Raw genomic sequence first — 26,009 nt, forward strand, 5'->3', positions numbered from 1 at the left:
GGCTTAAAAAACTGGTAGACATTTTTCTGGGCTAAAACGATTACTTTACTAAGTATATTTGGCAGATTATTACTTTTAATAGTTGTTAAATCTTGGGGATTGTTTTAATAAAAACGGCAGGCACTGTATTGGACACCTTTTTCACTGGGGGCCTTTTCTAGTCATAGACAGAGCCTCATTTTCGCGCCTCTAATGCGCAGTTGTTTTTGGAAAGCATGGCATGCAGATGCATGTGTGAGGAGCTAAGAACCACTGAAAAAGCTTATAGAAGGCATCATTTGGTATCGTATTCCCCTCTGGGCTTGGTTGGGTCTCAGCAAAGCAGATACCTGGGACTGTATAGGGGTTAAATGTAAAAACGGCTCCGGTTCCGTTATTTTAAGGGTTAAAGCTTTCAAATTTGGTGTGCAATACTTTTAAGGCTTTAAGTTACTGTGGTGAAATTTTGGTGAAATTTGAACAATTCCTTCATACTTTTTCACATATTCAGTAATAAAGTGTGTTCAGTTTGAAATTTAAAGGGACAGTAACGGTTTTATTGTAAAACGTTTTTTGTGCTTTGTTGACAAGTTTAAGCCTGTTTAACATGTCTGAACCATCAGATAACGATGTTCTAGATGTATGAAAGCCAATGTGTCTCCCCATTTAAATATATGTGATATATTTGTGTCATAATGTCCAAACAAAGTAGGGATAATAATGCCATAGATATGATATTGCCCAAGATGATTCCTCTAATGAGGGGAGTAAGCATGGTACTGCATCATCCCCTTCTGTGTCTACACCAGTTTTGCCCACACAAGAGGCCCCTAGTACATCTAGTGCGCCAATACTTATTACCATACAACAATTAATGGCTGTAATGGATAATTCTATTGCATGCATTTTTTTCCAAAATGCCTACTTATCAGAGAAAGCGTGATTGCTCTGTTTTAAACACTGAAGAGCAAGAGGACGCTGATGATATCTGTTCTGACATACCCTCACACCTATCTGAAGTTCCAGGAGGGAGGTTTTGTCTGAGGGAGAAATTTCAGATTCAGGGAAAATTTCTCAACAAGCAGAACCTGATATTGTAACTTTTAAATTTAAATTTCAACATCTCCACGCACTACTTAAGGAGGTATTATCTACTCTGGATGATTGTGACAATTTGGTCATTCCAGAGAAATTAGGTAAGATGGACAAGTTCCTAGAGGTTCCGGTGCCCCCCGATGTTTTTCCTATACCCAAGCGGGTGGCGGACATAGTAAATAAGGAGTGGGAAAGGCCCGGCATACCTTTTGTCCTCCCCCTATATTTAAGAAATTAGTTCCTATAGTCGACCCCAGAAAGGACTTATAGCATACAGTCCCTAAGGTCGAGGGGGCGGTTTCTACTCTAAACAAACGCACTTCTATTCCTATAGAAGATAGTTGTGCTTTCAAGATCCTATGGATTAAAGGTTAGAGGGTTTGCTTAAAAAGATGTTTGTTCAGCAAGGTTACCTTCTACAACCAATTTCATGCATTGTTCCTGTCACTACAGCTGCGTGTTTCTGGTTCGAAGAACTAGAAAAGTCGCTCAATAAAGAATCTTCGTACGAGGAGGTTTTGGACAGAGTTCAAGCTCTTAAATTGGCTAACTCTTTTTTATTTTAGATGCCGCTTTGCAATTAGCTAGATTAGCGGCGAATAATTCAGGGTTTGCTATCGTGGCGCGCAGAGCGCTTTTGCTTAACATCCCTTTCAAGGGTAAAACACTGTTTGGCCCTGACTTGAAAGAGATTATTTCAGACATCACTGGGGGAAAGGGCCACGCCCTTCCTCTGGATAGGTTTTTTAAGGCTAAAAAGAAGCCAAATTTTCGTCCCTTTCGCAGAAACGGACCAGCCTCAAATTCTACACCCTCTAAGCAAGAGGGTAATACTTCTCAAACCAAGCCAGCCTGGAGGCCGATGCAAGGCTGGAACAAGGGTAAGCAGGCCAAGTCACCTGCCACTGCTACCAAAACAGCATGAAGTGTTGGCCCCCGATCTGGGAAGGATCTGGTGGGGGGCAGACTTTCTCTCTTTGCTCAGGCTGGGGCAAGAGATGTTCAGGATCCTTGGGCGCTAGAAATAGTTTCTCAAGGTTATCTCCTGGAATTCAGGGAACTACCCCCAAGGGGAAGGTTCCACGGGTCTCAATTATCTTCGAACAGGCATTCTTACACTGTGTAGAAGACCTGTTAAACATGGGAGTGATTCATCCTGTTCCATTAGGAGAACAAGGGATGGGTTTTTACTCCAACCTGTTCATAATTCCCAAAAAAGAGGGAACATTCAGACCTATTTTAGATCTCAAGATTCTAAACAAGTTTCTAAGGGTTTCATCATTCAAAATGGAAACCATTCGAACGATCCTTCTTACCATCCAGGAAGGTCAATTCATGACCACGGTGGACTTAAAGGATGCGTACCTACGTATTCCTATCCACAAGGAACATTTTCGGTTCCTAAGGTTCGCCTTTCTGGACAAGCATTACCTGTGGCACTTCCATTCGGATTAGCCACTGCTCCAAGGATTTTCACAAGGGTACTAGGGTCCCTTCTAGCGGTGCTAAGACCAAGGGGCATTGCAGTAGTACCTTACTTGGACGACATCCTGATTCACGTGTCGTCTCTGTCAAAAGCAAGGGCTCATACGGACATTGTCCTAGCCTTTCTCAGATCTCACAGGTGGAAAGTGAACATAGAAAAAAGTTCTCTGTCCCCGTCAACAAGAGTTCCCTTCTTGGGAACAATAATAGTTTCCTTAGAAATGAAGGTTTTTCTGACAGAGGCCAGAAAATCAAAACTTCTAAGCTCTTGTCAGGTACTTCATTCTGTTCTTCTTCCTTCCATAGCGCAGTCCATGGAAGTAATAGGGTTGATGGTTGCGGCAATGGACATAGTTCCTTTTGCACTAATTCATCTAAGACCATTGCACCTGGGCATGCTCAGACAGTGGAATGGGGATTATACAGACTTGTCTCCGACAATACAAGTAGATCAAATAACCAGAGATTCACTCCGTTGGTGGCTGACCCTGGACAACCTGTCACAGGGAATGAGCTTCCGCAGACCAGAATAGGTCATTGTCACGACCGACGCCAGTCTGGTGGGCTGGGGCGCGGTCTGGGAACCCCTGAAAACTCAGGGTCTATGGTTTCGGGAAGACTCTCTTCTCCCGATAAACATAATGGAACTGAGAGCGATATTCAATGCTCTCAAGGCTTGGCCTCGACTAGCAAAGGCCAAATTCATAAGGTTTCAATCAGTCATCATGACGACTGTTACATATATCAACCATCAGGGGGTAACGAGGAGTTCCCTGGCGATGGAGGAGCATCCGGGGGAGTGGGAACTCCATCTGGAAATCTTTGCCCAAATAACTCAATTATGGGGCATTCCAGACTTCGTTCTGATGGCCTCTCGTCAGAACTTCATGGTCCCTTGTTACGGGTCCAAATCCAGGGATCCCAAGGCGACTCTATTGGATACAATAGTAGCACCTTGGATCTTCAACCTAGCTTATGTATTCCCACCGTTTCCTCTCATTCCCAGGCTGGTAGCCAGGATCAATCTGGAGAGGGCTTCGGTGACCTTGATAGTTCCTGTGTGGCCACGCAGGACTTGGTATGCAGACCTGGTGAATGTGTCATCGGCTCCACCATGGAAGCTACCTTTGAGACAGGACCTTCTTATTCAGGGTCCATTCGAACATCCGAATCTGGTTTTCCTCCAACTGATTGCTTGGAGTTTGAACGCTTGATTTTATCAAAGCGTGGGTTTTCAGATTCTGTAATAGATACTCTTATTCAGGCTAGAAAGCCTGTAACTAGAAAAATTTACCATAATATATGGAAAAAATATATCTGTTGGTGTGAATCTAAAGGATTCCCATGGAACAAGATAAAAATTCCTAAGATTCTTTCCTTTCTACAAGAAGGTTTGGAGAAAGGATTTTCTGCGAGTTCTCTGAAGGGACAGATCTCTGCTTTATCTGTTTTACTTCACAAAAGGCTGGCAGCTGTGCCAGACGTTTAAGCGTTTGTTCAGGCTCTGGTTAGAATCAAGCCTATTTACAGACCTTTGACTCTTCCCTGGAGTCTTAATCTAGTTCTTTCAGTTCTTCAAGGGGTTCCGTTTGAACCCTTACATTCCATAGATATTAAGTTATTATCTTGGAAAGTTTTGTTTTAGGTTGCAATTTCTTCCGCTAGAAGAGTTTCTGAGTTATCTGCTCTGCAGTGTTCTCCGCCCTATCTGGTCCATGCAGATAAGGTGGTTTTTACGTACTGAGCCTGGTTTTCTTCCGAAGGTTGTTTCCAACAAAAATATTAACCAGGAGATAGTTGTACCTTCTTTGTGTCCGAATCCAGTTTCATAGAAGGAACGTTTGTTACACAATTTGGACGTTGTCCGTGCTCTAAAATTCTATTTAGATGCTACAAAGGATTTCAGACAAACATCTTCCTTGTTTGTTGTTTATTCTGGTAAAAGGAGAGGTCAAAAAGCAACTTCTACCTCTCTATCTTTTTGGCTTAAAAGCATCATCAGATTGGCTTATGAGACTGCCGGACGGCAGCCTCCTGAAAGAATCACAGCTCATTCCACTAGGGCCGTGGCTTCCACATGGGCCTTTAAGAACGAGGCTTCTGTTGATCAGATATGTAAGGCAGCGACTTGGTCTTCACTGCACACTTTTACCAAATTTTACAAATTTGATACTTTTGCTTCTTCTGAGGCTATTTTTGGGAGAAAGGTTTTGCAAACCGTGGTGCCTTCCATCTAGGTGACCTGATTTGCTCCCTCCCATCATCCGTGTCCTAAAGCTTTGGTATTGGTTCCCACAAGTAAGGATGACGCCGTGGACCGGACACACCTATGTTGGAGAAAACAGAATTTATGTTTACCTGATAAATTACTTTCTCCAACGGTGTGTCCGGTCCACGGCCCGCCCTGGTTTTTTAATCAGGTCTGATGATTTATTTTCTTTAACTACAGTCACCACGGTATCATATGATTTCTCCTATGCAAATATTCCTCCTTTACGTCGGTCGAATGACTGGGGAAGGCGGAGCCTAGGAGGGATCATGTGACCAGCTTTGCTGGGCTCTTTGCCATTTCCTGTTGGGGAAGAGAATATCCCACAAGTAAGGATGACGCCGTGGACCGGACACACCGTTGGAGAAAGTAATTTATCAGGTAAACATAAATTCTGTTTTCTTTCTTTCTACTCATTAGACTCTGAGTTGAAAACTTTTGAGAAGACTGGTAATTACAAGCAGTTTTTTTTTTTTTGCAAACAGGGTGCAAGTTTGCTGTGGCATCACAGTCCTGTTGCTGTTTCACAATCCGTTTTAACCTGGTTAATTGAGTTAACACTGGAACTTATATTATATATGCACCAGCAATTTTCTTGTGTACAGACACAAAACACAAGCGGCTCAATCACCCAGGGACCCCTTGGTACCTAACCTAAGGAACTTGTGACTGCTAGACCACAAAAAAAAGGCTAAAAAGTCTTCCGTTATGCAAAATGAAACAACTTTCCAATATAGTTTTATTATATTTTCCCCCCTTTTCATGTTATATAGCTCTGAAAGGTGAGCAATTTCTAATTCTCAAAACTTGAAATGCACCCTGCTGACTTCTCTAAGCTAACTCTGCTACATATATGTCCCTAATTGGCTTAATCTGTTTACATCTGCAAAATAATGCATTTTTACTAATTTGGTGACAGTGGTTAGCCTTGCTGTCTTCAAACTAATGCTGAGATTCTCTCCTCCAAATATGCCAAATGATGGCTAGAGTTTGAAAATTGAAAAATAATTGCAGTAAAAAGGATATTAATTAAAAATTGTTTAGACGTGGCTGCTATGTTATTCTACAGAAATGTCATGTAATTACAAGGTGTTTGCTGTGCCTTTTTATGGAGAAGAGGTAGCTTGTTAAAAAATATATATATATATATATATTTGTTTTTTTTATAGAAAGTCCTGGACTCAGCGGAACAAGTTCTGGTAATGTATCACAGATACTGGGAAGAATACAGCCGGGGAGCAGACTACATGGATTGTTTATATAGGTAAATGCGCACTGTGTGCGTGTTATCTTTTTTATTATTTTTCTAAATAACAAATCATTTTATTTGCAATTACAAATCAAGATCTTTAAATATATGAAAATCTTGCATGATATTCTCAATGTAATTTCGTATTCTAATGATACGTCACTTGTAAAGTAAATCTTCAATAACGTTTATTATACAGTGTTTGCATGCAAGTTTTGGAAAATTGCTATATGATGCTCTTGCTAAGCTCTGCCTTAATAGAATGAAATCAGGCTTTATGTGATAGAACGCGTAACTACATATTCATTTATTTTTTAAAGAAAAGCTTTATTTCAGAGTTGGCATCAATGACAAAGATAAAACATATACACAGGAACCGACTCATGAAGTTCTTTGTTTATAATTGGAAAACAAAGGTGTAGCGCCTTTAGGAGATTAGGTCCCGGATAGGTATAGGCATCTTGTGAAAGTGATGCTGGTACCTTTTTGGCTTGTCTGTCACTCCCTTATGAAATTAATTATCCTATTATATAAAAGGCCAAGTGTGTTTGTCCGAAGCTGTAATACGCAGTAGAGACAGCACGAGGACAAGCACACCCGGCCTTACCTGACATGCTGTTGCGGCACTGGAGCTTGGGTGTGGCCTGGCGGTGGTGTGGGCGTGACCGGCCGGGGGCGTGGTCGGGGAGTGGCCAGGCGCGGTCAGTGCAAGAGACGGGAGAGAAATAGAGAGGGGAAGAGACAAAAAGAGATAGGAAAGAACTAAAGAGAGGGGAAAGTGCAGAAGAGATGAGAAAGTGCAGAAGAGAGGGGGGAGAGAGAGCAAAATAGAGGGGAAAAAGCAAAATATAGGGAAGAGAGAGAAAAAGAGAGGGGGGGAGAGAGCAAAAGAGAGGGATGGAGAGAGAGCAAAAGAGAGGGATGGAGAGAGAGGGATGGAGAGAGAGAGCAAAAGAGAGGGGGGGGAGAGAGCAAAAGAGGGATGGAGAGAGAGCAAAAGAGATGGATGGAGAGAGAGAGAGCAAACAAAAAGGAGAGACAGCGCAAAAGAGGGGGGGGGGAGAGAGAGCGCAAAAGAGGGGGGGAGAGAGAGTGCGCAAAAGAGGGGGGGGGAGAGAGCGCAAAAGAGGGGGGAGAGAGCGCAAAAGAGGGGGAGAGAGCGCGCAAAAGAGAGGGGGAGAAAGAGGGGGGAGAGAGAGAGAGCGCAAAAGAGGGGGGAGAGAGAGAGCGCAAAAGAGAGGGGGAGAGAGAGAGCAAAAGAGAGGGGGAGAGAGAGCGCAAAAGAGGGGGAGAGAGAGCGCAAAAGAGGGGGAGAGAGAGCGCAAAAGAGGGGGAGAGAGAGCGCAAAAGAGAGGGGGAGAGAGAGCGCAAAAGAGAGGGGGAGAGAGAGCGCAAAAGAGAGGGGGAGAGAGAGCGCAAAAGAGGGGGAGAGAGAGCGCAAAAGAGGGGGAGAGAGAGCGCAAAAGAGAGGGTGAGAGAGAGAGCGCAAAAGAGAGGGTGAGAGAGAGAGCGCAAAAGAGAGGGTGAGAGAGAGAGCGCAAAAGAGAGGGGGAGAGAGATCGCAAAAGAGAGGGGGAGAGAGAGCGCAAAAGAGAGGGGGGAAAGAGAGAGCGCAAAAGAGAGGGGGGAGAGAGAGAGAGCACAAAAGAGAGGGGGAGAGAGAGCACAAAAGAGGGGGAGAGCGGGCAAAAGAGAGAGAACGCAAAAGAGAGGGGAAGAGAGAGCGTAAAAGAGAGGGGGCAGAGAGGGAGCAAAAGAGAGGGGGGAGAGAGGGAGCAAAAGAGAGGGGGGAGGGAGGGAGCAAAAGAGAGGGGGGAAGAGGGAGCAAAAGAGAGGGGGAGAGAGCGCTAAAGAGGGGGGGGTGCGCAAAAGAGAGGTGGAGCGAGAGAGAGCGCAAAAGAGAGGGGGAGAGAGCAACAAAGAGAGGGGAAGAGAGAGAGCAAGGGGTGGGGCCGCTGTACTGCAAAAAATGGCCCGTGTGAACGGGCTTTAGGACTAGTTTAATAATAAATTATTAAAAAAAAACAGTAAATCATGAAAATAATATAACAATAGTGCAATAACTACTTAAAGTTGCTGTACTTTAATTGGCGACTGGGAACACCACCCCTCAAATACCTTCTCAGAGAACATCGGGGTGGGAGGCTGTGGGTGGGCTTTGTGTTGGTGTATAAGTATATGATCGAGGTCCCGTCAAGGGTTGCGTCATCTGGTGAATCTTTATAATCTGTTTTCCTGTGCATACACATCTATTATCTATCCTTATTATATATAGATATACCTTAGCCACAAACTGTACAGGGACTTGCCAAGCATATTACTTCCATTTAATTAATTAACAAAATAGTAACGTACTATGATAAATTGTTTAATACACTTTTTATTTTCATAGGTATCTTAACACACAGTTTATTAAAAAGAATAAACTAACAGAAGCTGACCTGCAGTATGGCTATGGAGGAGTGGATATGAACGAGCCTCTCATGGAAATAGGGGAAGTGAGTAATAAAAAAAACAAAATGATCTATATGCTGTAAGTTGTCCGTGTTTGGGTTAAAGGGACACTGAACCCAGTTTTTTTCTTTCATGATTCAGATAAAGCATGCAATTTTTAGCAACTTTCTAATTTACTCCTATTATCAAATTTTCTTCATTCTCTTGGTATCTTTATTTGATAAGCAAGAATGTAAGTTTAGATGCCGGCCCATTTTTGGTGAACAACCTGGGTTGTTCTTGCTGATTGGTGGATAAATTCACCCACCAATAAGCCAAGTACTGTCCAGTGTTCTGAACCAAAAATTGTCTGGCTCCTTAGCTTAGATGCCTTCTTTTTCAAATAAAGATAGCAAGACAAAGAAGAAAAAATGATAATAGGCGTAAATTAGAAAGTTACTTAAAATTGCATGCTCTATCTGAATTACAACAGAAAAAAATTGGGTTCAGTGTCACTTTAAGACTAAGGGCCAAATGATCTAAACTTCCCCAGATCAGACTTGGTTTTTCACGCCGACTCTTGCCCTGGTTGAATTATCATAGAAAAGGGTCAGTCCCTGCGAGAGGGGAGATGTCTCGTATTGAAAGTAATGGAGCTTGCTGGAAAGGGACACTTCGCTCTGTGGAGCAAAGTGAGCAGGCCGCACTTTAAAAAATGTAATCCTGCAGCCATTATAAATCACATTACACTGCTTTCTGGGTATATTATCTTACAATTCACTATATTTTCGTATGCATGTGTTTCTTTCTAATGACACGATGAGTCCACTGATCATCTAATTACTATTGGGAATATCATTCCTGCCCAGCAGGAGGCGGCAAAGAGCACCACAGCAAAGCTGTTAAATATCACCTCCCTTCCCTCCAACCCTAGTCATTCTCTTTGCCTACGTTAGAGCAAGGAAGTGGTAAAGTTAGGTGTTTGAAAAGATTCTTCAATCAAGAGTTTATTATATTTTTTAACACAAGCTTGTGTTGTTTGTTCTGCTAGGGTGTAGCCGTAGTCCACATCAGTCTCTTAGTAGAGCAGTGGTGGCTTTCAAGCAATGGGAACTTGTGGGACATAATTCTCACTGCGCCTCTCCTATATTTAATGCTGCCCTAATACTGAAAGCCTTTTTTTCCCTTGGTCTATGTGAGGGAGAGGACCTCTCAAACCTAGTGAGCTGCCTTACTGCCGGGCAGATTTCTCAAGATAAGTGCTAAGTTTATTTTTCTGGGCACACAGGAAAATTGGCACTATAATTATAATAATGGACACAAAAAATTACATTATCCTTGTGAGTTAAGGATTACGTTATGAAGCAGGCACTGGGGATGAGGAGATGTGGCGGTTTACTTTTGATACGCCCACGATGGGTGGAGCTAGCTACACGGCAATGTTTGCGCGCTCTTTTTTTTTTTCCTGTCTCACTTCATTTCCGGTGTTACGGAGAGCGGTGATAGCGGTTAAGAAGTATTCATATACTGCGTTATGGTGATGCAGCAGAACAGCCTCAGATACGTTAATAAAGATTATTAGATTGAGTCCGGACGTCTACTATCTGTGAATATACACTCCGGTGGCAGGTAGCACCTCAGTAAGGCTCAGCTGAGGTGTGGAGATTGTTGGGTGTTTATTGTAAAGATTTTTGAAAACAAAATAAAAATGGTTACATTTAACATTTAAAGACACAGGAACGTTTTTTTGTGGGTTAATTTCAAGTTAAGATTTAGGTTTATCCAATTTTAATCTGCTCAATTGGGAAAAAAGATGGACCAAGAGGCCCTGCAAGATGTTACATGTTCTTTATGTTTTGATGCTAATGTGGAACCACCAATCCCTTTCTGTTCCTCATGTATTGAGAGAACTTTACAGTTCAGGGATAGACTTTTTTCTGTGCCAACATTGTTCGTGGGCGGATGCTGTTCAGGAGCCGTCTGACAATGTTCAATATATGCCGCAGCTTTCTCCTCAAGTGTCCCAAAACTTAGCGTCCATACAGCCAGTGCCCTGTGCTTCCTCCACTACTCCACCTGGAGTTACCTTGCAAGACATCGTTTCCCTCATGTCCTCTGCGGTTTCTGAGGCGTTGTCTGCTTTTCCCATGCTGCAGGGAAAGCGCAAGAGGAAAAGTAAACAATCTGTGAGTGAGGTTACTGACACAGTTGTTGCTATTTTAAATGCCCCCTCCCAGAAGCCTGAGGAGGAGGATACTTCGGTAACATCTGAGGGTGAAATCTCAGACTAAGACAGTGTAATTCCTCCTGCTGATACTGAAGTTGTATCCTTCAGGTTTAAGCTAGAACACCTCAGTCTGTTACTCAAGGAGGTTTTAGCTACACTGGACGACAGCAACACCACGGTCGTTATCAGTCCTAAAAAATCCAGTAAGCTAAATAAATATTTTGATGTACCTTCCATGGTGGAAGTTTTTCCTGTACCAGATCGAGCTACTGAGATTATTGCTAAGGAATGGGAGAGACCGGGTATCCCTTTTTCTCCATCCCCTATATTTAAAAAAATGTTTCCTATAGCAGATTCTATCAAGGAATCTTTGCAGACGGTACCCAAGGTGAAAGGGGCAATTTCTACGCTAGCCAAGAGAACTACTATTCCTATAGAGGATAGTTGTTCCTTTAAGGATCCTATGTATAAGAATTTAGAGGGGTTACTCAAGAAAATGTATGTACACCAGGGTTTACAATGGTGACCCGCGGTTTAAATTGCTACTGTCACTAGTGCGGCAGCATACTGGTTTGATGCATTGTCTGAATCTATTAGGACAGACACTCCCCTCGAAGAAATCCAGGATAGGATAATGGCCCTTAAGTTGACAAACTCCTTTATCATGGATGCTTCCCTTCAGGTTATTAAGCTGGGAGCTAAGATTTCTGGTTTTTCCATACTGGCCCGCAGAGCTTTGTGTTTAAAATCTTGGTCTGCGGATTTGTCATCCAAGTCTAAACTTTTGGCGATTCCTTACAAGGGAAAGACTTTGTTTGGGCCGGGTTTGACGGAAATAATTTCTGACATTACGGGAGGAAAGGGACATTTCCTCCCTCAGGATAAGAGAAATAAACAAAAGGGACGTCAGAGTAATTTTCGTTCCTTTTGAAATTTCAAGGGAAATCCTTCCGCTTCCTCGTCCAAGCCTTCCTGGAGGCCCAATCAGTCTTGGAACAAGGGAAAACAATCCAAAAAGCCTGCTATTGAATCAAAATCAGCATGAAGGGTCTGCCCCCGATCCGGGACTGGATCTTGTGGGGGGCAGACTTTCATTCTTCGCTCAGGCTTGGGTTTGAGATGTTCAGGATCCCTGGGGCGGTGGACATTGTGTCCCAGGGATACAAACTAGAGTTCAAGACCTTTCCTCCCAGGGGCAGGTTTATGCTTTCAAGATTGTCTGTAGACCAGACAAAAAGAGAGGTGTTCTTACACTGTGTTCGGGACCTCTCCGACCTGGGAGACGAGGGATTCTCTTCTTTCGTGGTTGTCTCAGGATCATCTCTCCCAGGGAACCTGCTTTCGCAGACCCCCTTGGGTAATTGTGACAACAGACGCCAGCCTTCTGGGATGGTGAGCAGTCTGGGGCTCTCTATAGGCTCAGGGAACATGGACTCGTGAGAGTTTGTTCTACGCATAAACATTCTGGAGCTGAGAGCAGTATTCAATGCTCTTCTGTGCAAAAAGTGTGTGTGGTGGTTTCTATAAGTCAGACCTGTTACGCTCACAATGCTACCCCAATTCTGATGTTCTCCCAGTATCAGATGTTTGTTTGAATTCTAGGTTGGGGGTGGGGAGCGCTAAAACCAGCTGTGAGTTGGACTTATTGAAATAATTAATAATTGAAATTCTAAAATGGTGTCGTTAATTTTGTGTCACTGTTATACCTTAATAATCCCTTTCTATAAATATATTGGGTTCTCCTTCTTCTTATATATTGTGTTCTAATCCTTTTAATTGTGGTGACTTGGATTATTATTTGTGATTTATGCAAATATTCTCTGCAATGTGCTTTCTAAATAGACTATATACTCGTGGTTATAGTGATATAAATTTATTTTTAAATTTGTTTTTTAAATTTAGTTTTTTAAATGATTTATTTATCAATTTCGGATTTATTATCCCTTTAACCTAATATAACACCCTTTATTCGCTTGTGGTGATAATGCTCTTCTGACCTGACCTCAGTTATCCTCAGCCCGGTTCATCAGGTTCCAGTCGGATAACATAACTTCAGTGGCTTACATCAACCATCAGGGAGCAACGAGGAGTTCCTTGGCCATGACAGAAGTAGCCAAGATAATTCAGTGGGTGGAGACCCACAATTGCTGTCTCTCAGCGATCCACATCCCAGGAGTGGACAACTGGGAGGCGGACTTCTTGAGCAGGCAGACCTTTCATCCGGGGGAGTGGGAACTCCATCCGGAAGTATTTTCCAGCCTGATTCTCAAATGGGGTCAGCCAGAATTGAATCTCATGGCATCTTGGCAGAATGCCAAGCTTCCGAGGTACGGGTCGAGGTCAAGGGACCCTCAGGCTGTACTGATAGATGCCTTGGCGGTACATTGGAATTTCAGTCTCGAATACCCATTTCCTCCATTCGCTCTTCTACCTCGGGTCATTGCTCGAATCAAGCAGGAGAGGGCATCAGTGATTCTCATTGCACTGGCGTGGCCTCGCAGGATTTGGTATGCAGACTTGGTGGACATGTCATCTATTCCACCTTGGAGACTTCCGTTGAGGAAGGACCTTCTACTTCAAGGACTCTTCCTTCATCCATATCTAGTTTCACTGAATTTAACTGCTTGGAGATTGAACGCTTAATTTTATCCAAGCATGGATTTTCAGTCGGTCATTGAGACCATGATTCAGGCTTGTAAACCTGTAACTAGGAAAATTTACCATAAGATATGGCGTAAATATCTGTATTGGTGTGAATCCAAGGGCTACTCTTGGAGTAGAGTTAGGATTCCTAGAATTTTATCCTTTCTCCAAGAGGGTTTGGAGAAGGGTTTATCGGCAAGTTCTCTAAGGGGTCAAATTTCTGCCTTGTCTATTCTGTTACATAAACGTCTTTCAGACGTCCCAGACGTGCAATCGTTTTGTCAGGCCTTGGTCAGGATCAGGCCTGTATTCAAGCCAGTTACTGCTCCCTGAAGTCTTAATTTAGTTCTTAAGGTTCTTCAAGGGGCTCCGTTTGAGCCTATGCATTCCTTAGATATTAAGTTGTTATCTTGGAAAGTTTTTTTTCTTGTGCTATTTCATCTGCTTGTAGAGTGTCAAAGCTCTCAGCATTACAGTATGAGTCTCCTTACCTTATTTTTTCATTTGGATAAGGTAGTTTTGCGTACCAAGTTAGGGTTTCTCCCTAAGGTTGTTTCTGATAGGAACATTAATCAGGAGATTGTTGCTCCTTCCTTGTGTCCTAATCCTTCTCAGAAGGAACGACTTCTGCACAATCTGGACGTGGTGCGTGCATTAAAATTCTATTTGCAGGTGACTAAGGGTTTTCGTCAGTATCTGCTCTGTTTGTGGTATTCTCTGGAAAACGTAAGGGGCAGAAGGCTACGGCTACTTCTCTTTCTTTGTGGCTGAAGAGTATCATTCGGTTTGCCTATGAAACTCCTGGACAGCATCCTCCTGAGAGTGTTACGGCTCATTCTACAAGGGCTGTTTCCAGTTCCTGGGCATTCAAAAATGAAGCTTCTGTGGAACAGATTTGCAAGGCTGCAACTTGGTCCTCTCTTCACACTTTTTCAAAATTCTATAAATTTGACACTTTTGCCTTGGCTGAGGCCTCTTTTGGGAGAAAGGTTCTTCAAGCAGTGGTGCCTTCCGTTTTGGTTCCCTGTCATGTCCCTCCCGTATCATCTGTGTCCTCTAGCTTGGGTATTGATTCCCTATAGTAATTAGATGATCCATGGACTCATTGTGTCATTAGAAAGAAAACAAAATTTTATGCTTACCTGATAAATGTATTTCTTTCTTGACATGATGAGTCCACGGCCCACCCTGTTTTTTAAGACAGGCTTTTGTCAGTCTATAAACTTCAGACACCTCTGCACCTTGTTGCTTCCTTTCTCTCCTTTGCTTCGGTTGAATGACTGGGGTTGGAGGGAAGGGAGGTGATATTTAGCCGCTTTGCTGTGGTGCTCTTTGCCGCCTCCTGCTGGGCAGGAGTGATATTCCCAATAGTAATTAGATGATCTGTGGACTCATCGTGTCAAGAAATAAATAAATGTATCATGTAAGCATAAATTTCGTTTTTTCTATTAAAGTCATAAGTATTTTGAAAAAAGCTTGCCACCTTTTAGTTTGCGAAAAACTGTAATATCTGTAGTGTGAAAATCTTTACAGAATTATGCTTGGATTAGATAGACAAATTCATATATGCCCATGTTCAGCACATTTTCCAAAAAATAAAATTATGCTTTGTATTTTGTACTTATAAATACAAATTGATTTTTGCACATCCAGTGCACTTAAATGACCATTTACACTGTGCATATTTATGATTTGTTCCAGTGTAATTTACGTACAAATTTTTACATTTTTTGATGCACCTTAACAATACATTTTTGTTCCTGCGTATGTTTGTGCGAATGGTTCAATTATTCAAAATAATAAAAAAAACGTAAAGGCGCGCCTGTTACAACAGTCAGCTGTACAAGTAGAATATATTATGAGTCTAGAAAAATAATAGTGCTACATATACAGAGTTAAAATTCATCACACAATCTTTAATATGCACATAAAGCTGAAAATATAAATTTTATATATTATAAACCAATCTGGCATTTCAGTGATACCACTAAAATGAATATGTAGTGCTGGTGTGCATAATTATCTATGGCTCCTGGTATGAAATAAAGGAACAACATTATTATGATACTTTCCTACATATGTAATCATTTTTTTATACACATTTGAGATATTTGAAAGAGAGAATGTATAATAATCTTATAAACTATTGTATAAACGTGACATTTTACTGTAACGTTTTCTTCCTTTTAATGTGTTACCAATGATCTACGTTACCCGTTGAAGTGCATTAAAATGCTTTCAAACAGCTCCTTTACCTTAAATGTGCAATTTGAAAAAAACTGTCTTTGTTGAAACTGTAACTTGTACTTAAAATTTTAATACTGCCGTATTGGCTAAAAAAAAATATGTAAACAAGAAACAGCAAGAAAAATTAACCTCCCAGTGTAGGGTGGGAGAAAGTCCAGTCCATTTGAAAGGGTGTTCCTCTAGCAGCTTTGAATACAACAAACTCTTACCATCTGCATGTCTAAGTACATTATCCCTTTAAATCTATTAAAAATTGCATTTAGGGTTATTCTAGCAATTTAAATTGCTTAAATAACCCTGAAGGTGCAATTTCTAATACATTTAAATTGCTTTAAAAACCCTAAACGTGCATTTTTCAATAATTTAAAGTGGCAATATACTTGGGCTAGCAACTGATAAGAGTTTAATTTTGTTTAAAAGTTGGGACAGTAGAGAAAATAAAATTAGGCCTTTGTGTATATATGGAGGTAAGATATGCAGATCTGCATTTTCTGCAGACTCAGACAATTTAAATGGGCAGACTTTACAAATAGAAAAATAAACCCATAGCTTTAATACTCTGCAGATGGTATAGCAAGTCACTGTAAATACATTGAGTAAAAATGTACTGTACTGTATGGTGTCCCTTTTAAGGTTCAACAAGGCCTATTTGCACCGCTGGTTTTTGTGAGCCATGGGCCATTGTTTGTGTTTTAGAAAATCTAGAAAATAGCCGCACCATCAGGGTTCCAAATGATAAAGTATTTATTAAGCCAGACTGCAAATTAACAGATGTCCTTAGTCATGTATGGTTAAACAGGCACTGACCTCATCCTTAAATACATATACAGACCTCACCTCCAATCTCAAGTTGCCTGTACACAACCCACCTAATTATCACACCTCCATCTAGTGGTCATGTTATGTAGAAAACAAACTATTATAATGCATAAATCGTACACAATAAGTTTACACATAGTCATTAAATACGATGTAAATTATATTCACCTATTTACAAAGTACATTTCTTTTACAGTATATCCTACTACAAAAAATTACATCTCTTACACAGTATATATTTGTGCTCCAAAAATTTAGACCAGTCAAGTTCCTTATTCATCCCCCCCGGCATCAAAGTACCAAGTTCAAAAATCCAAAATGACAAATTTTTTGAGTAATTTAATACGGTCACCTCCCCTCTTAGGATGTTTAACCTGTTCTAGGATTTGAAACCTAAGATGGCTCAGATTATGTCCAGCTGACAAAAAATGATTGTCTACAGGGACATCGGTTTTCTTTGTCCTGATATTACTCTTATGTTGGGTAATGCATTCCCATACAGTACTGGTGGTCTCCTCTACATACTCAAGCCCACATGGGCATTTAATTAGGTAAACCGCAAAATCCGTGTTACAAGTATGGTACCCCCTAATATCATATTTCTCTTGTAAGGTGTATCCAGTCCACGGATCATCCATTACTTGTGGGATATTCTCCTTCCCAACAGGAAGCTGCAAGAGGATCACCCACAGCAGAGCTGTCTATATAGCTCCTCCCCTAACTGCCACCTCCAGTCATTCTCTTACAGCTCTCGACAAGCATGGAAGCAGTTAGAGAGATGTGGTGTAATTTAGTTGTTTTTCTTCAATTCAAAAGTTTGTTATTTTTAAATGCTACCGGAGTTGTACTATTTTGGTCTCAGGAAGAAAATAGAAGAGTCTGCCTGTGGTCTCTAATGATCTTAGCAGGTTGTAACTAAGATCCATTGCTGTTCTCGCACATAAATGAAGAGAGGTAACTTCAGCTTGGGGAATGGCGTGCAGGGTATCCTGCTATGAGGTATTGTGCAGCCTAATTTTTTCTAGAGAAATGTATATGCTAGAAAATGCTGTTGATACCGGATTTATTTAAGGTAAGCCTGCTTACAGTGATTTAATAACGACTAGTATCATGCTTACTATTAGAGGTAACACTCTTATTATTTTTTCAAATTACTGAAATATAAAACGTTTGCTGGGAGTGCTTAAACGTTTTTTATATGCTTTTTGGTGATAAACTTTATTGGGACCCAGTTTTTTCCACATGGCTGGCTAAAATTTGCCTAGGGAAAGTTTTGTTAGGCCTCTCACTGTGTAGACAGGAAGTGGGAGAGGGCCTAATTTCGTGCCTAAATGCGCATTAACTTTTGCAGACTGAGACATCCAGTTTTCCTGAAGGAGTTCCCTGAATGCTTAGGACCTCTCTGAAGGGTTTTGGTGCTTTCCAAAGTCGTTTGTATGGCAAGGTAGGGCCACAGCAGAGCTGTGGCAGTTGGTTGTGACTGTTAAAAAAGTCTATTTCTCTTGTTAAGTGTATCCAGTCCATGGATCATCCATTACTTGTGGGATATTCTCCTTCCCAACAGGAAGTTGCAAGAGGATCACCCACAGCAGAGCTGCTATATAGCTCCTCCCCTCACTGCCATACCCAGTCATTCTCTTGCAACTCTCAACAAAGATGGACGTAGTAAGAGGAGAGTGGTGTATTATAGTTAGTTTTTTAACTTCAATCAAAAGTTTGTCATTTTTAAATGGTACCGGAGTGTACTGTTTATCTCTGGCAGTATTTAGAAGAAGAATCTGCCTGCATTTTCTATGATCTTAGCAGAAGTAACTAAGATCCATTGCTGTTCTCACATATTCTGAGGAGTGAGGTAACTTCAGAGAGGGAATGGCGTGCAGGTTTTCCTGCAATAAGGTATGTGCAGTTAATATTTTTCTAGGGATGGAATTTGCTAGAAAAATGCTGTTGATACCGGATTAATGTAAGTTAAGCCTTAAATGCAGTGATAGCTACTGGTATCAGGCTTATTAATAGAGATGCATACTCTTATAAAAATGCAATATAAAACGTTTGCTGGCATGTTTAATCGTTTTTATATGTGTTTGGTGACAAAACTTATTGGGGCCTAGTTTTTTTCCACATGGCTGGCATGATTTTTGCCTAGAAACAGTTTCCTGAAGCTTTCCACTGTTGCAATATGAGTGGGAAGGGCCTATTTTAGTGCTTTTCTGTTCAGCTAAAAATACTGACAGAGACATTCAGCTTCCCTCTGCATGATACAGGACATCTATGAAGGGCTCAAAAGGCTTCAAAGTCGTGAGGAGGGTAACAATCACAGTAGTCTGTGGCAGTTGTTGTGACTGTTTAAAAACGTTTTTGTCATTTATTATTCTGTTGCTCCTCCATGGAGCTTAAACTTGGTTCTTAGAGTTCTTCAAGGGGTTCCGTTTGAACCCCTTCATTCTATTGATATCAAACTTCTTTCATGGAAAGTTCTTTTTTCTGATGGCTATTTCCTCGGCTCGAAGAGTCTCGGAGTTATCTGCCTTACATTGTGATTCTCCTTATCTGATCTTTCATTCAGATAAAGTTGTTCTGCGTACAAAACCTGGGTTTTTACCTAAGGTGGTTTCTAACAAGAATATCAATCAAGAGATTGTTGTTCCATCATTATGTCCTAATCCTTCTTCAAAGAAGGAACGTCTTTTGCATAAATCTAGACGTAGTCCGTGCCTTGAAGTTTTACTTACAGGCTACTAAAGATTATTGCCAAACATCTAACCTGTTTGTTGTTTACTCTGGACAGAGGAGAGGTCAGAAGGCCTCGGCGACCTCTTTCTTTTTGGCTACGGAGTATAATCCGTTTAGCCTATGAGACTGCTGGACAGCAGCCTCCTGAAAGGATTACAGCTCATTCTACTAGAGCTGTGGCTTCTACCTGGGCCTTTAAAAATGAGGCCTCTGTTGAACAGATTTGCAAGGCTGCAACTTGGTCTTCCCTTCATACTTTTTCCAAATTTTACAAATTTGATACTTTTGCTTCTTCGGAGGCTGTTTTTGGGAGAAAGGTTCTACAGGCAGTGGTTCCTTCCGTTTAAGTTCCTGCCCTGTCCCTCCCATCATCCGTGTACTTTAGCTTTGGTATTGGTATCCCACAAGTAATGGATGATCCGTGGACTGGATACACTTAATAAGAGAAAACATTATTTATGCTTACCTGATAAATTTATTTCTCTTGTAGTGTATCCAGTCCACGGCCCGCCCTGTCCTTTTCAGGCAGGTCTAAATTTTAATTAAACTACAGTCACCACTGCACCCTATGGTTTCTCCTTTCTTGTCTTGTTTCGGTCGAATGACTGGATATGGCAGTGAGGGGAGGAGCTATATAGCAGCTCTGCTGTGGGTGTCCTCTTGCAACTTCCTGTTGGGAAGGAGAATATCCCACAAGTAATGGATGATCTGTGGACTGGATACACTACAAGAGAAATAAATTTATCAGGTAAGCATAAATTATGTTTCTTTCATGTAATTAGCAAGAGTCCATGAGCTAGTGACGTATGGGATATACATTCCTACCAGGAGGGGCAAAGTTTCCCAAACCTCAAAATGCCTATAAATACACCCCTCACCACACCCACAAATCAGTTTTACAAACTTTGCCTCCTATGGAGGTGGTGAAGTAAGTTTGTGCTAGATTCTACGTTGATATGCGCTCCGCAGCAGGTTGGAGCCCGGTTTTCCTCTCAGCGTGCAGTGAATGTCAGAGGGATGTGAAGAGAGTATTGCCTGTTTGAATTCAATGATCTCCTTCTGCGGGGTCTATTTCATAGGTTCTCTGTTATCGGTCGTAGAGATTCATCTCTTACCTCCCTTTTCAGATCAATGATATACTCTTATATATATATATATATATATATATATATATATATATATATATATATATATATATATATATATATATATATATATATATATATACCATTACCTCTGCTGATTTTCGTTTCAGTACTGGTTTGGCTTTCTACAAACATGTAGATGAGTGTCCTGGGGTAAGTAAGTCTTATTTTCTGTGACACTCTAAGCTATGGTTGGGCACTTTTTTAAAGTTCTAAATATATGTATTCAAACATTTATTTGCCTTGACTCAGAATGTTCAACATTCCTTTTTTTCAGACAGTTAGTTTCATATTTGGGATAATGCATTTGAATCAATCATTTTTCTTACCTTAAAAATTTGACTTTTTCCCTGTGGGCTGTTAGGCTCGCGGGGGCTGAAAATGCTTCATTTTATTGTGTCATTCTTGGCGCAGACTTTTTTGGCGCAAAAAATCTTTTCTGTTTCCGGCGTCATATGTGTCGCCGGAAGTTGCGTCATTTTTTGACGTTCTTTTGCGACAAAAATGTCGGCGTTCCGGATGTGGCGTCATTTTTGGCGCCAAAAGCATTTAGGCGCCAAATAATGTGGGCGTCTTTTTTGGCGCTAAAAAATATGGGCGTCGCTTTTGTCTCCACATTATTTAAGTCTCATTTTTCATTGCTTTTGGTTGCTAGAAGCTTGTTCTTTGGCATTTTTTCCCATTCCTGAAACTGTCATTTAAGGAATTTGATCAATTTTGCTTTATATGTTGTTTTTTCTCTTGCATATTGCAAGATGTCTCACGTTGCATCTGAGTCAGAAGATACTTCAGGAAAATCGCTGTCTGGTGCTGGAACTACCAAAGCTAAGTGTATCTGCTGTAAACTTTTGGTAGCTGTTCCTCCAGCTGTTGTTTGTATTAAATGTCATGACAAACTTGTTAATGCAGATAATATTTCCTTTAGTAAAGTACCATTACCTGTTGCAGTTCCAACAACATCTAATGTTCAGAGTGTTCCTGTTTGTTTCTGAATCCATTAAGAAGGCTATGTCTGTTATTCCTCCTCCTAGTAAACACAAAAAATCTTTTAAAACTTCTCGTTATTCAGATGAATTTTTAAATGAACATCATCATTCTGATTCTAATGATTCTTCTGGTTCAGAGGATTCTGTCTCAGAGGTTGATGCTGATAAATCTTCATATTTATTTTAAATGGAATTTATTCGTTCTTTACTTAAAGAAGTTTTAATTGCTTTAGAAATTGAGGATTCTGGTCCTCTTGATATTAAATCTAAACGTTTAGACAAGGTCTTTAAATCTCCTGTGGTTATTCCAGAAGTTTTTCCTGTTCCTGGTGCTATTTCTGAAGTAATTTCCAGAGAATGGAATAATTTGGGTAATTCATTTACTCCCTCTAAACGTTTTAAGCAATTATATCCTGTGCCGTCCGACAGATTAGAGTTTTGGGACAAAATCCCTAAAGTTGATGGGGCTATTTCTACCCTTGCTAAACGTACTACTATTCCTACGGCAGATGGTACTTACTTCCTTTAAGGATCCTTTAGATAGGAAAATTGAATCCTTTCTAAGAAAAGCTTATCTGTGTTCAGGTAATCTTCTTAGACCTGCTATATCATTGGCTGATGTTGCTGCAGCTTCAACTTTTTGGTTGGAAACTTTAGCGCAACAAGTAACAGATCATGATTCTCATAATATTATTATTCTTCTTCAACATGCTAATAATTTTATCTGTGATGCCATTTTTGATATTATCAGAGTTGATGTCAGGTTTATGTCTCTAGCTATTTTAGCTAGAAGAGCTTTATGGCTTAAAACTTGGAATGCTGATATGTCTTCTAAATCGACTCTACTTTCCCTTTCTTTCCAGGGTAATAAATTATTTGGTTCTCAGTTGGATTCTATTATCTCAACTGTTACTGGTGGGAAAGGAACTTTTTTACCACAGGATAAAAAATCTAAAGGTAAAAACAGGGCTAATAATCGTTTTCGTTCCTTTCGTTTCAACAAAGAACAAAAGCCTGATCCTTCATCCTCAGGAGCAGTTTCAGTTTGGAAACCATCTCCAGTCTGGAATAAATCCAAGCCTTCTAGAAAAGCAAAGCCAGCTTCTAAGTCCACATGAAGGTGCGGCCCTCATTCCAGCTCAGCTGGTAGGGGGCAGATTACGTTTTTTCAAAGAAATTTTGATCAATTCTGTTCACAATCTTTGGATTCAGAACATTGTTTCAGAAGGGTACAGAATTGGTTTCAAGATAAGACCTACTGCAAAGAGATTTTTTCTTTCCCGTGAAAGCTCAAGCATTTCTGAAATGTGTTTCAGATCTAGAGTTGGCTGGAGTAATTATGCCAGTTCCAGTTTTGGAACAGGGGCTGGGGTTTTATTCGTATTGTACCCAAGAAGGAGAATTCCTTCAGACCAGTTCTGGATCTAAAAATATTGAATCATTATGTAAGGATACCAACATTCAAAATGGTAACTGTAAGGACTGTCTTGCCTTTTGTTCAGCAAGGGCATTATATGTCTACAATAGATTTACAGGATGCATATCTGCATATTCCGATTCATCCAGCTCACTATTAGTTCCTGAGATTTTCTTTCCTGGACAAGCATTACCAGTTTGTGGCTCTGCCGTTTGGCCTAGCTACAGCTCCAAGAATTTTTACAAAGGTTCTCGGTGCCCTTCTGTCTGTAATCAGAGAACAGGGTATTGTGGTATTTCCTTATTTGGACGATATCTTGGTACTTGCTCAGTCTTCACATTTAGCAGAATCTCATACGAATCGACTTGTTTTGTTTCTTCAAGATCATGGTTGGAGGATCAATTCACTAAAAAGTTCATTGATTCCTCAGACAAGGGTAACCTTTTTAGGTTTCCAGATAGATTCAGTGTCCATGACTCTGTCTTTGACAGACAAGAGACGTCTAAAATTGATTTCAGCTTGTCGAAACCTTCAGTCACAATCATTCCCTTCGGTAGCCTTATGCATGGAAATTCTAGGTCTTATGACTGCTGCATCGGACGCGATCCCCTTTGCTCGTTTTCACATGTGACCTCTTCAGCTCTGTATGCTGAACCAATGGTGCAGGGATTACACAAAGATATCTCAATTAATATCTTTAAAACCGATTGTATGACATTCTCTGACGTGGTGGACAGATCACCATCGTTTAATTCAGGGGGCTTCTTTTGTTCTTCCGACCTGGACTATAATCTCAACAGATGCAAGTCTTACAGGTTGGGGAGCTGTGTGGGGGTCTCTGACGGCACAAGGGGTTTGGGAATCTCAGGAGGTGAGATTACCGATCAATATTTTGGAACTCCGTGCAATTTTCAGAGCTCTTCAGTCTTGGCCTCTTCTGAAGAGAGAGTCGTTCATTTGTTTTCAGACAGACAATGTCACAACTGTGGCATACATCAATAATCAAGGAGGGACTCACAGTCCTCTGGCTATGAAAGAAGTATCTCGAATTCTGGTTTGGGCGGAATCTAGCTCCTGTCTAATCTCTGCGGTTCATATCCCAGGTATAGACAATTGGGAAGCGGATTATCTCAGTCGCCAAACGTTGCATCCGGGCGAATGGTCTCTTCACCCAGAGGTATTTCTTCAGATTGTTCAAATGTGGGAACTCCCAGAAATAGATCTGATGGCTTCTCATCTAAACAAGAAACTTCCCAGGTATCTGTCCAGATCCCGGGATCCTCAGGCGGAGGCAGTGGATGCATTATCACTTCCTTGGAAGTATCATCCTGCCTATATCTTTCCGCCTCTAGTTCTTCTTCCAAGAGTAATCACCAAGATTCTGAAGGAATGCTCGTTTGTTCTGCTGGTAGCTCCAGCATGGCCTCACAGGTTTTGGTATGCGGATCTTGTCCGGATGGCCTCTTGCCAGCCGTTGACTCTTCCGTTAAGACCAGACCTTCTGTCGCAAGGTCCTTTCTTCCATCAGGATCTCAAATCCTTAAATTTAAAGGTATGGAGATTGAACGCTTGATTCTTAGTCAAAGAGGTTTCTCTGACTCTGTGATTAATACTATGTTACAGGCTCGTAAATCTGTATCTAGAGAGATATATTATAGAGTCTGGAAGAATTATATTTCTTGGTGTCTTTCTCATCATTTTTCCTGGCATTCTTTTAGAATTCCGAGAATTTTACAGTTTCTTCAGGATGGTTTAGATAAAGGTTTGTCCGCAAGTTCCTTGAAAAGACAAATCTCTGTTCTTTCTGTTCTTTTTCACAGAAAGATTGCTAATCTTCCTGATATTCATTGTTTTGTACAAGCTTTGGTTCGTATAAAACCTGTCATTAAGTCTATTTCTCCTCCTTGGAGTTTGAATTTGGTTCTGGGGGCTCTTCAAGCTCCTCCTTTTGAACCCATGCATTCATTGGACATTAAATTACTTTCTTGGAAAGTTTTGTTCCTTTTGGCCATCTCTTCTACCAGAAGAGTCTCTGAATTATCTGCTCTTTCTTGTGAGTCTCCTTTTCTGATTTTTCATCAGGATAAGGCGGTGTTGCGAACTTCTTTTAAATTTTTACCTAAGGTTGTGAATTCCAACAACATTAGTAGAGAAATTGTGGTTCCTTCATTATGTCCTAATCCTAAGAATTCTAAGGAGAAATCGTTGCATTCTTTGGATGTTGTTAGAGCTTTGAAATATTATGTTGAAGCTACTAAGTCTTTCCGAAAGACTTCTAGTCTATTTGTCATCTTTTCCGGTTCTAGAAAAGGTCAGAAAGCTTCTGCCATTTCTTTGGCATCTTGGTTGAAATCCTTAATTCACCATGCTTATGTCGAGTCGGGTAAAACTCCGCCTCAAAGGATTACAGCTCATTCTACTAGGTCAGTTTCTACTTCCTGGGCGTTTAGGAATGAGGCTTCGGTTGATCAGATTTGCAAAGCAGCAACTTGGTCCTCTTTGCATACTTTTACTAAATTCTACCATTTTGATGTGTTTTCTTCTTCTGAAGCAGTTTTTGGTAGAAAAGTACTTCAGGCAGCGGTTTCAGTTTGAATCTTCTGCTTATGTTTTCATTTAAACTTTATTTTGGGTGTGGATTATTTTCAGCAGGAATTGGCTGTCTTTATTTTATCCCTCCCTCTCTAGTGACTCTTGCGTGGAAAGATCCACATCTTGGGTAGTCATTATCCCATACGTCACTAGCTCATGGACTTTAGCTAATTACATGAAAGAAAACATAATTTATGTAAGAACTTACCTGATAAATTCATTTCTTTCATATTAGCAAGAGTCCATGAGGCCCACCCTTTTTGTGGTGGTTATGATTTTTTTGTATAAAGCACAACTATTCCAATTCCTTATTTTATATGCTTTCGCACTTTTTTTTATCACCCCACTTCTTGGCTATTCGTTAAACTGATTTGTGGGTGTGGTGAGGGGTGTATTTATAGGCATTTTGAGGTTTGGGAAACTTTGCCCCTCCTGGTAGGAATGTATATCCCATACGTCACTAGCTCATGGACTCTTGCTAATAAGAAAGAAATTAATTTATCAGGTAAGTTCTTACATAAATTATGTTTTTCGTTTTTTTGATCCGTTTTTGAAACTAAGGGGTTAATCATCCATTTGCAAGTGGGTGCAATGCTCTGTTAGCCTATTATACACACTGTAAATATTTTGTTTGATTTACTGCTTTTTTTCCACTGTTTTTCAAATTCTGACCTTTTTTATTCTTCTTAA

The 26,009-nt window shown here is 40.8% G+C and overlaps 1 protein-coding gene across 1 annotated transcript in view; it reads left to right on the forward strand.

Moving 5' to 3' along the window:
• Window positions 1-26,009, forward strand: part of CUL2 (cullin 2) — a 284,056-nt gene that overhangs the window by 60,068 nt on the left and 197,979 nt on the right. Inside the window, exons 4-5 of the mRNA XM_053713847.1 lie at window positions 5,998-6,092; window positions 8,470-8,575. Coding sequence (XP_053569822.1) covers window positions 5,998-6,092; window positions 8,470-8,575 — 201 coding nt within the window. The remainder of the gene's footprint in view (window positions 1-5,997; window positions 6,093-8,469; window positions 8,576-26,009) is intronic.

The sequence above is a fragment of the Bombina bombina genome, chromosome 5 (genome assembly GCF_027579735.1).
Source record: "Bombina bombina isolate aBomBom1 chromosome 5, aBomBom1.pri, whole genome shotgun sequence".
NCBI classification, from domain to species: domain Eukaryota; kingdom Metazoa; phylum Chordata; class Amphibia; order Anura; family Bombinatoridae; genus Bombina; species Bombina bombina.